Source organism: Phasianus colchicus, chromosome 1, assembly GCF_987193195.1.
Source record: "Phasianus colchicus chromosome 1, bPhaCol1.hap1.1, whole genome shotgun sequence".
Lineage (NCBI taxonomy): Eukaryota > Metazoa > Chordata > Aves > Galliformes > Phasianidae > Phasianus > Phasianus colchicus.
In genome coordinates this window covers 68,928,516-68,944,043 of record NC_143436.1, presented here as the reverse complement: position 1 = coordinate 68,944,043, position 15,528 = coordinate 68,928,516, and the positions used below count along the sequence as shown (strand labels likewise).

The 15,528-nt window shown below is 44.6% G+C and overlaps 1 protein-coding gene across 5 annotated transcripts in view; it reads left to right on the top strand.

The window, feature by feature from the left end:
* Nucleotides 1–7,715: 7,715 nt before the first annotated feature.
* The window catches only part of ITPR2 (inositol 1,4,5-trisphosphate receptor type 2), a 263,254-nt gene continuing 255,441 nt past the window's right edge, over nt 7,716–15,528 (top strand). For all 5 annotated transcript variants that reach the window (XM_090146695.1, XM_031597173.2, XM_090146688.1 and 2 more), the window contains exon 1: nt 7,716–7,956. In XM_090146695.1, the coding sequence (XP_090002821.1) occupies nt 7,865–7,956 (92 nt within the window). In that variant the 5' untranslated portion in view covers nt 7,716–7,864. The remainder of the gene's footprint in view (nt 7,957–15,528) is intronic.

Below are 15,528 nucleotides of genomic sequence, written 5' to 3'. Positions count from 1 at the left end.
ATCCCTGTCAGTATTATGACATTAGAGGAAGTGAAATTGCATGCCTCAGCCTTTCAGGATTCAGATGCATTATAACATTTAAGGAAGACATCAAAATGAAGAACAAATTAAAAAAACAAAAGGAAAGAAAAAAAAAAGCAAAAAAAAATTGACAACTGTTAAGAGAAAAGGCACAGACCTAATGCAGACTTCTTTTGGCAGTATCTGCTTTGTGACTCAGGACATATCTTCAGCAAAATGGCAAATATTGAAGTGTGACAGTCAGAGGCAAACGTACTAGGCGTGTAAAATGAAAAGGCAGCTCGGGCATTTCCATGTGTTTTTCTTTCATTTTTTCTTTTTTTTTTTTTAATAAGTTGCAGTTAAAATTTAGTTGTTCATTATTCAGCTGACAAGCTTTATGGTTCAACCCACTGCATTCTGGGCCTATAGAATAGGAGAGTTTCCAGTCCGGGGATAGAAACTTGCAGTAATGTTTTTGATTATCTCCATAATACTACATACATACATGAAATCTTTTTTTTCTAATTCTTTTTATTTTAACTCTTATTTCTGGGGCACAATTGAGCTGAGATGATAGAAATCAGCTGAGAACATGTGGTAGAAGTTCTAAGTCATGGCTTGAACCAGTGCTTGAGCACCTGGTGGGAATGCAGGTCCAACCCAGGGAAGATCACGTGCATGCAATGTACTTGAGTGACCAGAAGGGGAGGAGCCAGGAGCTCCCCTTTCCAGCCTTCTGAAGATAAGCAGCTTCTTCTTTTTATTTTATTTTATTTTATTTTATTTTATTTTATTTTATTTTATTTTATTTTATTTTATTTTATTTTATTTTATTTTATTTTATTTTATTTTATTTTATTTTATTTTATTCTAATCTAATCTAATCCCTATAAGCTCTTGCATTTGACCAAATCCTTCCTTGCTGTAGTTTAAGACTATGCTGTCATTGCTTTGCTTTCCATTGTGTTACAGAATGCATCCATATGGAGCATTTCCTTCATCAGATTGAAATACAGCTAGCAGGAACCTCAAATCTTAGCCTCAAAGGCTTCCTACCTACTTAACGTCCCAAACTCCTCACTTGTTTGTACTAGTTAAATACTTCCATAACGTACTGGACAGTAATTTGCAGTTGGGATTGATACAAGTCAAAGAGACTTCTGAAGACTTCAAATGAAAAGCAACATGCCCGTCATAAGTAAGATAATGGTGGCTGATGCTTTCAAAGAGGATTTCCTGTACTTCCCTATTGTATCATTTTCTAAACAATTTAATCAATATAAGTAAAATTCTTCGTGATCTGTTTTCTTGCTTCCTAACCCATTTCTGAGGCACATCAGGTATTTTATGTTTTAAGAGATAGCTGAAGAGGAGGAGTTATTTGTTTGATTAAATTTTAGCTCCTCCTGATTTCCCTAGATTGCTTGTCTGCAATGCTAACTACCTGAAGCCTGTTGACTTGCACAGACTTCCCTTATCTGCTATTTTTGGTATATTTTATCCAAGGGCTATGTTAAGTTTGGAGTGAAGACCTAGGCCTGAAGACTGTTGAAGAAGGATGAGTCTCATGACAGCTATATGACCAAAATAAAGAAAAAGAATTTTCTTTCGCCTCTGGTAATTTTTCATATGGTGAATACAAATAAATGAACTGGTGGCAGAGACCTCAATTTATTGTGTGTATAAAGTAATGTATCTGCTATCTTAGTGGAAGGAGGCATTTCTTGCAAAACAGTAGTACTTAATTGTAAACAAAAAAACCCAATCAACAAAAAAAAGGAAAACACCACAAATTTTCAATAGAAGAAAAAAAACACTGGAAAAAAAAAAAAACAATCATAACATCTTAAGGCTTTTTAAGCAGTCCTAAATTACAAAGCTTCCAAAGGCAGCTTTTCCATTTAAGGAAAATGTTGTCTAGTAATTCTGCTGTATCCGCCTTGTAATAGGGTCGGCCTTTCAGCCTACAATGCAGTATTAAAGATGGCTCTGCAATTAGACACTGTGCTCTGCAGGTGCACTGATTCTGCTGTTGGAGAGGTCATAGTTGGGAGTGGGATAGGGCTGACGGAAAAAAGCAGAAGAGGCAGCTGAAAATGAGGCTATTTACTATTCCAAACAAGGTGTGTTTATCTCTTTGCTTTGTAGAGGAAGGCTTCGCTTTCAGGCAGCCAAGCAGAAAAGAAACCCCAGGAGACAGTGCGCAATTAACAAGTCTCCGGGGGCTGGCAGTGAGTTCTGCAAGGCTTGAAAGCAAACTTGGTGTAACTGTTGGCACACAATCCACACGGGAATAGTAAGTTCATTTTTGTGTGCTTCCTGGTGCTTGCTCTGTGGCTGTGAGCTGATAGAAGGCAACGCTTCAACTTCCTGAACTCTCCAAATAAAGCATCCATTCTGGATAGAAGTTTTCAAAGAAAGAAACACTGTACTTTCTGCTTCAGTTGAGCTTTCATATTTGGCCCTATGAATGAACAACTTTGGTTGTGAAACTGTTGAAAACTTATTTCAAAAGGCTTGAATGTATCACAAGTAAAATTATCTTCAATTGAATGGCTTGGAGCAGCTCTCAGAAATTTATTTACATAGCTGTTGTACTGTGCCACGGTTTGAAGGGTATTCAGGCTGCCTCTTTAATCTAAACTCTTTCTACTTAAACGATTAATTCACAAGTAACTTCAGTTTTCATTATTTCTGAGTTTCATTCAAGAGATTATTATGGCAAACCAGCAATTATTTAAATTCTTGAATTAACACATATATTAGCTCCTATAAATTGAGCTGTATGAAATGGCAAGTCAGCCCTGTTCCTATGTGTATGTCATAATGTGAGCATGTGTGCATGGATAGTGATGATGCAGTGCTCATTCCTGTGCCCACGGAAGAACCTCACAAGGTCATCTGTGAGAGATGTTTGCTTTCAGGACCACATCTCATGTCAGGAAAAATGTTTGCTTTCACAAAAGTCTTTCCAGTGAAACTAGGTGTTAGGAATTTAGCCACGGCTCCCTAGCTGTACTACAACAGGTTGAATAAAGTGGGTAGTGCAGCAATGAGTGTTTCGTTTCCACAATCTCTATCAAATACAGTTAATTTACATGATTCACAAGACTGCTCTTTTACCAAATCACATTTCTCTTTGTCAGGCATTTTTCCCCCCACGGTAATCTTTAATTTTCACCAGATGCTTGGTATTCTGTATGGCACCAACACCAATGGATTGTTTCAAACAATGGCATAAAGAGTTAACTCATATAATGGAGAAGAAAGGCAAAGAGAGTGCCCACAGCTAGCTTACTATCAAGAAATCATCTAGTTCTTGGCGTTTGCTATAGGCAAAGTAAAACAAAGCACTAGCAGCAATAAATCAATTCTTGTGTGTGGGTGTTGTCAAAATAGGCTGTTCTGGCTCTCTCTGATCAGTTCTTAGGCCAATAAGGCTCTCTTTTATACTTCCCAATGTTTTGAAATGCTTCTGTGCTCAAAGAAGATCTAAGCTGTCTCAAATACAATCATCCACAAGGTAATGGGGTGTCTCCAGTTTGAGAAACTTCATCAGGTGCCTTGAAAGTCAAACATTCCTCAAGTATGCTGTAATTATACATTGCTTGTGATTATGGCATAAAAAGTACTCCAACTACTGCTGGGCTCTAAGATCAGAGCTGGGTTTTAAATGCTGAAATGTCTGCAATGGGCTTACCTTTGTTCGTTCTTTTTTTTTTTTTCTTTACATTAGAAAAATGAGAAACAAAATCAAGGCTTTAGATCCAAAGACACTGGGTTTTGGCCTAGTTCCACCTATAGCTATTGTACTGAAACAGTTCAAGGCATTCCTCTCTTCCCACTGCTCCCCTGCAGCTGGAAAGCACTATATGCTGCTTTCATGAAAAGAAACATCAATGACACTGGTTGTATATGCCTCCCCCTTAGTCCAGTTTGCTCTCATTGAATTGGCCTATACATCTGTAACCTCATACAAGAGAGAGGTTGTACGGGAGCGAGGTTTAAAGCAGCGTTCAAATCCGTGAAATACTTGGTCAGTGTCAGGATTTCCTCTGTTTGTATAAGATGAACAGGAAATTCAGAAGTCTTCGTACTTTTATTTCTTTTCTACCCTTCATGTCTTAAGAACATGTCAGCCTATCTAAATGATGATGTATTTCTTTACTTTATTTGAGTTAAAAGTAATTTCAGTGTAGTGCATTTGCACATCTACAGCAGATATTCAAATGCTGCAATAGGGTACTTTTATTGACTTTTCTTTGGATAAACTGCTGCTCCTCTGTGCCTCAGCACTGCTGTGAACAGCAAAATCAAGGATGCAGAGATCATGATAAGACTTCCCTTTATTTAAAAAAAAAAGTCAAGTATTTAAAAACAGATTTAATTTAAGAGCACTGCTTCAAAAGTCACTAAAAATAGATTATCTGAAAATAAGTAATAGGCTTTAAATGAAAGTTGAATAAAGAAGATTTCTTCATTTCCATGACAGAGAGCAGAGTTTGCACAGAGGCAATACATCAGCATCAGGCAGTGATTTCTGCAGCTGGGTACTTTTGAATGGAGAAGCCTGTATGCACAACCTGGGACAAAAGATTACTGGAGATAACAATCAGAAAGCATATACCATTTCACAGAACGGTTTGGTTTGGAAGGGACTTTGAAGATAACCCAGTTCACCCTGCCCTGCTATGGATGGGATTGCCACCTGTTAGATCAGGCACCCCAAGGCTCCATCCACTCTGGCATTGATTCTTCTCCAGGGACGAGGCATCCACAGCTGGGCAGCCTGTGCCAGTGCCTCACTACCCTCTGTGTAAAGAATTATCTCTTCATTTCTAATCTGAATCTCCCCTCTTTTACTCTAAAACCATTCTCCCTTGTTCTATTGCTGTGTGAAATGTTGGTCTTCCTCTTGATTATAAGCTCCTTTTTAGTACTAAAAGGTGCAATGAGGTCTCCCCAGAGCCTTTTCTTCTTCAGGATGAACAGGCCCAACTCCCTCAACCTTTTCTCACAGGGGAGGCATCCTTGTGGCCTCCTCTAGACCCATTATTGTGCTGGGGGTCCCAGGCCTGGATGTAGTACTGCAGAAGGGGTCTCAAGATGGGCCCTTGGCAGACGCAGTCATAGAACCACAGAATTGCTCAGGTTGGAAAAGACCTTAAAGATCATCAAGTCCAACCACTACCTCATTCACCTGGACATAGATCCATTGACCCCACAATCACCCTGTGATTGTCCAGCTTTATCTCTAAATCACAGAAATGTGGATAAAGATGTGGTGTGGGCCTTGAGAAATTCCATACAGCCATTCATTCAGCTGGTCCAATTTCATGACTAAAGAGTCTCACCTTTGCTCTGCAACTAACTGCAAGGTTAGAAACAGAAGTAGAAATATTTATACCGATAAACCAATTTGGTTTATTTCTGCTCCAGACAAATTTAGCAATGTTCCATTTACAATCTCTGACCACACTTTATTTTTTTTCTATGTATACTTTGTTATGACAAAATCTCTTTCATCTTAATAAAATGTTTCCAGATAGATATTATCTTCATAAAACTAACACTCAGTGAGACACGAACATTACTTTAAATAAAGTAGGCTTAATGCTTGTTGAAAATGCTGGAGAAGCATTTGTCAAGCTGAAGTTTCCTGTCTGCAAGGAGATGATCAGCAAGGGCTCCACTGCACACCAGTTTTAGACTTACTTAAGGAAAGCACGAAAGTGCTTGCTTATTATTATTATGTAAATCTACTAACTTCACTGAGATTGTTGGACTGTTTCAATGATATGGGTTTAAAATAAAGCATTTGCTCAAATACTTGACTGCCTTTTGAATCCGACTGCTTTTTCCCACAGAGGGAAAAACCTGCTGTTTTCATAGAGCTCATTTCTAGCTAATAGCCATCACTGCTCAGAACTGGATCAAGATTTATCACCAGAGGGCTAGGAGGTGGTAACAGCTTTTGGTGGTAAATGCATTCTAGCTGAGTAAGGTTGGAGGGATGCAGCAGGATGCAGCAGAATGCAGCCTAGCCCTGGCATACCAGGAAGAAAAGAGGCAGAAGATGAGGAGTTATAGGGCTCCTGTCAGTCTGAGCTTTGCCACGCAAAGTACATGCTAAAAATTTCCTACAATGATTCTCTTGTAATGCTAGATAGAACTCAGTTATCCCACATACATGCACAACTGTTGGGGCACAGCCAAGGTATATTGTCCCCAAGCCCTACTGACAGTCTGTGTGTATGAGCTACCAGTGGACATTTACATGGGTGGTGTGATTCTGGCCTCTCCTGCGTCACCCCATCTGGGCAGCAGCCCTCACAGAATCACAGAATGGCCTGCGTTGAAAAGGACCACAATGACCATCTAGTTTCAACCCCCCTGCTATGTGCAGAGTCGCCAACCACCAGACCAGGCTGCCCAGAGCCACATCCAGCCTGGCCTTGAATGCCTCCAGGGATGGGGCATCCACAACCTCCTTGGGCAACCTGTTCCAGTGTGTCACCACCCTCTGTGTGAAAAATTTCCTCCTAATATCTAACCTAAACCTTCCCTTTCTTAGTTTTAAACCATTCCTCCTTGTCCTATCACTATTCCCATTTAAACAGTCGTTCCCCCTCCTGTTTACGTGCTCCCTTCAAAGTATTGAAAGGCCACAATGAGGTCTCCCTGGAGCCTTCTTGTGTCGCCACTGCTGCTGTCAGTGGGCTGGCACCTACTGCTCAGGTTGTTGTCCCCAAAGCCTGAGACTGTCACCCTTTCACACTGCTCTGCCACCATTCTCATGCTCAAGGATTTCCTTGGTCCTTTCTGTCCTGGGTGACCCCAGCCAACTGCTTGGCTTGTACAGGGCACCTCACCTGGTATCCTGAAGATAAGAAGTTCTGTTTCTTTCCTTGAAACATTTTAATCATTGTAATTATTCCAGGAGACTGAGGGAACCTGGGAAGCCGTAAGACTTAGGACCTATGTGCTCACGTGTATTTCCATAGGCAGAATGCAGGCTCAGGTCTTGGATGGCATTGATAGTGGCTCTGCATGCTGCTGGATACAAAAAGGAGACTAATTTGGAATGTTCAGCATAGGGGAGCAACAGGGATAATAGAATAGCATGATGGGCAGGCTAGATGGTAGAACTTTCTCTCTTTTTTTTTTTCCTAACTTGAACGTCAAGACTCAGCATTTCTGGTGCCAAGAATATTTGCTCGGAGTAGAAGTGAGATAAGGCTGGAATCTGTGAGTGTGGGACATGAAATACAAGCGTCGTGCTCTCAGCTTAGTCCTCATTTTGCGGCAACCTGCTTGTTCCTGCAACCAGATTTATACTTTTAGTGTTCACGAACAGTATTTGGCCAGGCTACTTGAGCAGCGTGAACTGTTGTTTCTTCATAGTTCCCAGCTATCTGTTGAAAAAACACGGCGGCTGACCGGCGCTGCTGGTGTGCATGCCTGCAATTAGAGTTGTAGGGAAAATACGGGTGCAAGAATTCGCCTTCCTAAAGTTTGAGCCACAAAAGTAAGCACGCCACCAAGCCCCAGCAGCAACGCGCCGGGCGCCTTTCCTGTGCCAGGGCAGCCTTGCACCTCGGCCCCAGGCCCCGCTCTGCCCCGGGCCCGGCGGGCGGCCATGCGGGGAGGCCGGGGCGGGCCGCCGCGAGGGGCGGGAGGCGGTCGGGAGGCGGCGCGGGGCGGGCGGCGGGGGGCAGCGGCGCCGCGCTCCTGTCAGCGCCGCAGGAGCCGCGGCCGGGCCCGCGCTCGCCGCCGTTCCGCCGCGCTCCCCCGGTGTCGTTTGGCTTCGAGGAGGGCGGGGGTGGTGGCGGAGCGCGAGATGAACGGAGAATGAGGCAAAATGTCTGAGAAAATGTCCAGCTTTCTGTACATCGGGGACATCGTGTCCCTTTACGCCGAGGGCTCCGTCAACGGCTTCATCAGCACCCTGGGGTGAGTGCGGGGCGGGCGGCGGCACAGGAAGCGGCCGGCGGAGCGCGCTGCCAGCCCGGCGCGGCGCTTGGCGGAGCGGGGAAAGTAGGAAGTGCGGAGGAGGAGAGGGGCAGCGGGGAGCGCCGGCGGCCCGGCCCGGCTCCGTGCAGCCGGCTCGGCTCGGTTCGGTTCGGCTCGGCTCTGTCCGGCGCAGCACACCCGGAGCGTCCCGGCCCGAGTGCCTCGTGCTCGCGGCCGCGGCTGCTGTGCTTCTTATTTATTTATTTATTGACTTATTTCTAACTATTATTATTTTTAATTTTGGTATGAGCGTGATTCGCTGCAAAGGTGAGAAAGGACAAAAACTTGAGAGCGCTTTGCTGGTCTTTAGTTGAACGGCGTGCCCCTCCTCGTTTGTGTTCCGGCGGCGTCTTCCCTGAGGTGGGCGATAAACAGCCACTCGTAATCAGATACTCCGTGCCGCGGGGATGCTGCTTCCACGAGCTGCGTTTCCTCTGTACAGAATGGAAAGATGCAGTGCTGCCTCTCTCCTGCTTGCTTGGGGTTCTGTGTGTGTTCTTATGGCCCCTTGGGATCCCACACGGGGATGTGCCTCCAGGAGCGCACCCATCTTGTTCTTTACCCGTGGCACAGTGTGGCTGCAGCAACAGCCCTGGGTGGGGGATCCCCCTGATGTAGGGTCCCAGTGCCTGGGTGCCATGGCCAAGGTGAGCGTGTCCCTGAGCATGCCCGAACTGCGTGCTGATGGGGTGGATCAAAGCCATTCAGTCCACGAGGCAGCTCAAGCCCAGGTTTAACAGCAGTTTTTGCTTGTCAGACTGTACCTTCAGAACTACAGTTAAGCAAATGCACTCCATACTGAAGTCAACCCTTGGTTCATGAGGTGTGCGCGGCTCTTGTCACTGAGCTGCTGGTGCCCTTGAGGCCTGACAGTGGGGCTATGATTGAGGGCAGTGTTAGGATAGTAGCAGTGACTGTGGGGGTACCTGCTGTGGTACCCTTACCACAGCAGGGAAGGAAGCCAGCGCTCATTGTCATCTATATTTTTTCTATTTTTCCTATCCTTGCATGCGATCATTTCACGTTAACAAACATTTTTCTATGATTTGTTCCTCTATTTGTTAATTTCATGCCTTTTCTATCTGTGACTGTCTGTATCGTGTCTCACATCTCCTTTTGTTTTGCTGACTCTTGTAATTTTAAATCCTGTCTGAAAATGTTTGCTTTCTGCAGCTGCTAACCACTGGCTATTGTTTTTTATTCCTGTAGCCCTTGCTTCTGTGTCGGCATGGTTTGTTGTTGAGTAGCTGGTCTCTGTCTCACTGTTGCATTCAGTTACCTCATGGCTGCTGAGCCTGTTGTCCCCAGGAGCCAGGGCAGAGCATTCACCCCAGCTTTATGGACAGGAAGCCAAGGCTGTGGTCTGCCTGTGGTACAGGGGAACTCTTCTGCAGGAGAAGTTACTGAGCCTAAGCTAACACCCTCACTAACACCTCTCCAGGTTTTCCTGTAGTAAAAGCAAGCTGACCCTGCTGGAGGACACCTCCAGGATGAGGCAGGATATCTGTGTGTCTCTCTCCTTCAGGGCTTCAAGAACACAAGGCAGCTCTGGCAGCTCCTCAGCATCCAAAGATGGCTGTGGTTTGGAGCTGAGGAGCTTGAAGGCCCCAAAGGACAAGCGAAGCTGCCAGTGGAATACTCCCATGCCCTCTAAGTGGGAGCGCTGACCCTCTGCTAGTGGTGCAGGAGTTGAGCAGACACTGAAGGTGCTGCCAGGTGCTGTTACCTGTGCCAGCTAGCGCAATCACTGCTTTTGGGCTGGCTGCAGCCAGGCAAGAGGCAAACACCATTTAGTCCGGGGAAGAAAGCGCCAGTAAGTCCAGGAGAGAGCTTTGCCCAGCAGCACATTTGCTGTGCATCTGTGGCTGGACTGCTTACTGCAGGTCCTCTGCTCTGCCAGCACATGTGTGGAGATGTCCCCATCTTGCCAAGGTCAGGGAGAGGAGGGCAAACCAGCTTGAAGCTCGCACTCTGCAGTCCATCAATCTCCTGTAGCTGCAAGAACTTTAAATCCAGCTTGAATCTAGTAGCTCTGTAGCAGGGAAAGAGTGCTGTTTATTTTAAGCTGTCAAAGGCTAATTGTTTCTTAAACAAAGCATGAGTGAGGCCACGCTATAAATAAGGTAAAAAGCTGCGCACAGCACCTCTCCAGGCTGGGGAGACCCATGTATAAGTGGCATTATTCAAACAGATTAGGACTGAGGTGAAGATCCATGCAAAGGCTGGGTTTCGTGCATAGTGGAGTACTTTTTGCTTGCTTGCTGATGCAGAAATGGTCATGTGCTCAGTTTTCTTCATGAAACTTAAATCCAAAGGAAAGATGAATTTGAGCTGTGCAGATTGAGCTTAGGCTCTGCTTAATACCTGCTGGAGCATGAGCATGGGAACCATTCTGCTGAGAAGGGAGGAGGATTGGTGGTCCTCCCTTGTTTGGCATCTGGGGACCAGGACTCCTTGCCCTGTGTCCAGATGAGCATGCCCGGGGGAGCTGCGAAGTCAGCAGTGCCTCTGCACACCTCTGGCTGCAAAAGAAAGTTTTGGGAGTTGCTGTGGCAGCGAGGTTCTGGGAGTGGGACCCAAAAGGCTGGGCACTTCTCTGGGCTGAGAGAAACCTGCCTTCCCTTGTCCTTGGCGCAGGACTTTTGTTCTGTTTACTATAAACAGCTGTTGAGTGAAACACAGAGCAAAGGCTCTGCTGTCAGATGTGATCCCATAGTCAGAAGAGGAAACTGAATGTCTCTTCCGCGTCTCGAGTCAGTGCTGGCTGGGGGCAGGGGCAGGGAAGTGAGGCAGCGTGCTCCTAACTCTTCCTCTTTTTTTAATCTGTAGAATAGGGTTGTGTGGTGGTGAGGTTTTGAAGAAGAGGCATGAATGCCTGTCTTCAGAAGGATGTTGCAGGCTGTAGATCCAAGTGAACAGAAACTTCTGGGACATCTTGGAGAGGGTTTTAAAGCTCAGCATTCTCTGTTGGATGCTGCAGGCTTCAGATACCTGAGGTACAGAGGTCCAAGCAGTTGCCTGCGCTTTTTGTTTGAGTTTGGGTTTATTCTTGATCTGGGTGCTGCTCTGAGATGCTGGTGATGTGTAATCTGACTTTTCCAGTCCCAAAGGTTTGAGTTGTTTCTTTTTCTCCTTTTTTAAAAAGGGGAATGCTTCTGTGTATACAAACTGTTCATCCTTCACAGTGTTTGGGAAAAGGAATTTGCACCCACGGGTAATTTTTCTGCCATTTCAAAATAGGTTTTATATTGGATTACCGAATAACGCTAATAGCAGTTTTTTTCTCTCTCATTTTTACATTCTAAGAGTATCTCAGCTCCTGCACAGTGTGAGGTTTTATGTCCTAGAGGCAGTATGTGGCAGAGCCAGGTGATGGATCCAGGTATCACGGGTTCTCTTATAGTGGTGTCTGAGCCTTGGGACCACCTTCCCAGTGCTTTGGCAGTAAGTGTGGGCACTGATGTGTGCTGGGAATTGGAGCTACCGCTAATCACCTTTCTGTACAATGAGAGGAAAATATGTTCTCAGTTGGGGAGGCGGAAAAGCAGTAAATATCCACAAAAGCCAGCATCAGCTTCTGGGAAGTTTGACAATGGGGCTGCCGGTCACTGTGAGAAGCTGTGTTTCTGGCTCACCTCTGCACAGCTGCTGCGGTGTGGGGCCATGGAGACCTCATTGAGTGTGGTTAATGGGGGACGCGGGGGGGGCTGCCTGCTGGGTGGTGCGAGCATTTCTAATGAGCAGCAAAAAGAATCTGTGATTTCATAGAATCATAGAATATCCTGAGCTGGAAAGGATCATCAAATCCAACTCCCAGCTCGTTTTCTTGAGTTTAGCGCTCATTTGTCCCAGGCAGCCTCTCTCACTTGACTGAACTTTTTTTTTTAATTAACTCAAAATGAGTATCACAGTTTTATTAGGTTCTGCCACTAGGCTTTAGTGCATTAGATGTCTTACTAAATTTGGACTTGATGCTGACAGCATCAGTCACGTTTTGTGAAGAGATGAGTTGAATTAGAAAGTGAGCAGTATAAACCAAATTATTGGAAATACCACAAAGGCTAAAATAGAATAACAGATCCATAGAGTTGTTTGAGTTGGAAGGGACCTTTAAAGGTCATCTAGTCCAACTCTCGTAAAGTGAGTTATCCACAGCTAGTTGAGGTTGCTCAGAGTCCCATCCAGCCCGACCTTCGTTGTCTACAGGGATGAGGCATCCACCACCTCTCTGGGCAACCTGTTCCAGTGCTACTCAACTACTCTTATCATTAAAAAAACAAAAAAAACCACAAAAAAAACTCACAACAACTTTAAAAATATGTTGTCTTATTGGCCTCAGAAATGATGCTAAGAGAAAAGATGTAGTTACTGATGATGCTACAACACGCCAGTGTAGTATTTTCTTAAGTGAACTTTTTTTTTTCCATCCTTCTCTTATACTGCCTGAAATGGTAAGCTTTGGTTGAGGAGCACTGTATATGTCCTTTAATTAACGGCAAATTTTTCTTTCTTTTGCCAGCTAACAAAATGTAATTAGTCGGGAGAGAATAAAAAGCCTGAAGAAAGTGAAAGTGGCATAACTGGAATCACCGTAATTTAATTCTGATACATACAGAACATAGTAATATGTGGAGTAGGAGGGAAGATGAATTTCCTCTTTCCTGTGAGCAGAAGCACTGCTGTGTTTTGTTACAGAGGTGCCTTATCCTCCTGAAGAAACTTGTCACTTTGATTCCGTGTCTTAATATCTTTTCTGCTTTGCAGGCATAGCATTTTCAAAATTACCTTCTCTTTGTTATCATCCTAGTGCGAAAGTACCAGTCTGAATTCTGCAGCTGCTTTCCATGTCTGCTGATGTAACCGAGAACACAAATTGGCTCGTTATGGGCCACTTGGCAGCTACACTGTGTATTTTTTTTCTGTGATAACTTTTTAATGCATGAGCTATATTATATACATTATTAAATATCTTCATTGACTATATAATAAATACCACATAAGCAGAAATATATACATACAAATCTGTGTCTCGCCTGCCTTGCATTTCAATACATATATCAAAGCTCATCTCCTCTGCAATTATCCCCTCGCATTAACAACTGGGCCCTGCTCCAACTTTGCTGCTTGTAATGAACTTATTTTGATGCTCATCCCAAACAGCAGTGCTGCCTTTAAATAAACAATGGCACGGGGCTTCCCACAAAGCACTCTTGTGGGAATGCTGCAAGTAAGGATCCTGGGGGAGGCAGCTTCTTCCAGGCATGCTGCCTGCACACAGAGCACAGCTTGAGTGTGAAGGAGTGCAGGAGTAGCTTTAATTACAGCCTTATGATTAATGAGGCTATATGCTGAAACGTAATATCCTTGGTTCAAAGAGTTCATTATCAAAGGACAAACAGAAGCGGAGAGTGAAATGAGCGTAGGGAAAGAACCAATTGATTTAAAGTAAAAGTGAGTTTACCCCTAAGCTGCGTGTGCTGATAGAAATAAAAGAAGACTTAATTTTAAGTGGAGACGACTGGTGTGGCTGTTACAGCTTCTGCATTTCTTGACAGGACTGTATGGGAAGCAGTCAGTAAAGAGGGAAGATTGTTTAACAACTTGTATGACTTTAAGCTGTATTGAGCTGCCTTCTGCGTAATGAGAGGCTTAGCTCAGCACAACCAATCAGGGGCACCCTATGTTTTGAAAGTGGCCCAGAAGGAAGGGTGGGCTCCATCTACAATTGCTCTGATCAGGGGCACTCACACCTGTGGGCAGCTGGCATTGCACTGGGCCTCACATTCCACAGTGCCAATGGCATAGGTACTGCTGAGCTATGTGGTGAGCCATGGGCCCACAGCTGCTGGGTCTGCCCCTGGTGCACGTCGGGGTCTGGCGTCTGCTTGTGCTGAAGAGCCTGTTTCTTCTTGTATGAAGAGAGGAGCAACGGAATTCAGGTGTGACTGTGATGCACTCGATGAAGGCTGTTCACAGAAAAAATGAGGAAAGGAAATGGATCGGTCAGGATTTTGCTTTGTTTCCTTGTCTGTGTTTTATTTTGTCACTTATTTGAAGATGAGTATTTTAATGTGTTACAGAGTCATTACGACTGATTCTTTCAAACCTTCACTTACGTTATTTTAAATCTGATTCCATTTAAGTACTGAACAGCCAGTTCCACATGTACACTCATGTGCAGACTTTGCCCATCGCGTGCCCTGGATCCCACTGTTTGCAGTGGTGCTGTGCCTTGACTTCTTCTACTACTGAGGGAGACGTGCCTGGGGATGAACTTCTTTGTGTGGAAAGCTTCAGATGAAACAGCAGGAACATTTCTGTGAGCAGGATAAGTAAAAACTTATTGGTTATCCCTGACTTTTGGTGAAGAAAGATCCTACAGAACCGTGTGGAGAGCTGCCTAGAGTGGCAGTGCAGCCGTGAGGCCTGCTCCTCCTCCTGTATGGCAGACTCCTCTTCTTCTGCTCCTCTTAATGTTAGCCTGGCTTTTGGAGGCACTGAGATGGGAAATGATCTTACTGGGACTGCTGTGATGCTGTGGGCTGTGCTGGCAGCTGCCCCTGGCCGTTATCCCATCCTAATGGCTTTGGAGTTAGCAGCTCCTGCTCTGCTGGTTCTGCGCAGCTTTGCTCTTTGGCTTAGGGTGAGGTGGTAGAGAAGTCAGAAGAGCAAGAGCCAGGCACCCTGTGTGGATGGGCAGTTAGGTGTGTGTGGTGGGGCAGGGACTAGTGAGTGTGGTCCAACAGGCAGAATCTGTTGAAAAGAAAGTGGAAGTGAACAGAAACACAGGAAGGACAGTTGCTGAGGGATCTGCAGTATCTCCCGCTGTTGGAAAATAGCTTTGAAAGCTACTGGCAAATTGTCTTATTTATTTTCAGATTATTTCACATAGAAGCAAGCAGCCTGCTGCTGCTTGGTTTGCTGTTTCAAATGGTGGAAGTCTGTGCTGAGGCTGGTCTGGTCTCAGTCAACTGAATATTTGATTTTATTTTTTTAGAGCTCTTGGTATTGCTTGGGAAAATGTGTAACAGTACTGCCTACCCTAGGAGAATAACTGGGTTGCAAAATCAGTCCCTCAGGATAAGAAATAGGAGGAACAGTTTTAAGATTGCTGATGCTAACTTACACAGTTCTCTTTAAAAGCACAAGTTCAGCCCTTACTGACGCAGTCCCACTCCATATTTGCAGTGTATGGCAGAATTGTTACCAAAGCATTGGACATCATGTGCACTTAGCAATTAAGGCTGTACTTAATGAATTATCTTACAGATAACAAGTTTAAGACAGTCCATTGAAATGCCCCTTTAGGTTGATTGCTACCATGTGACAAAAGGCATGGGGTTGAAATTCATTTGAAATTACCTGGTAGAAGAGGGCTAGAAAAGCGTATTGAGGTGTGGCTGTTGTCGTTTGACACTGCAAATTGAACTTATTGCAGGAGCCAATGTTAAAACAGTAACCAAGCTTTTCTTCTTTGACCTCTCACTGATAAAAATCGATGTCACTTAAAAG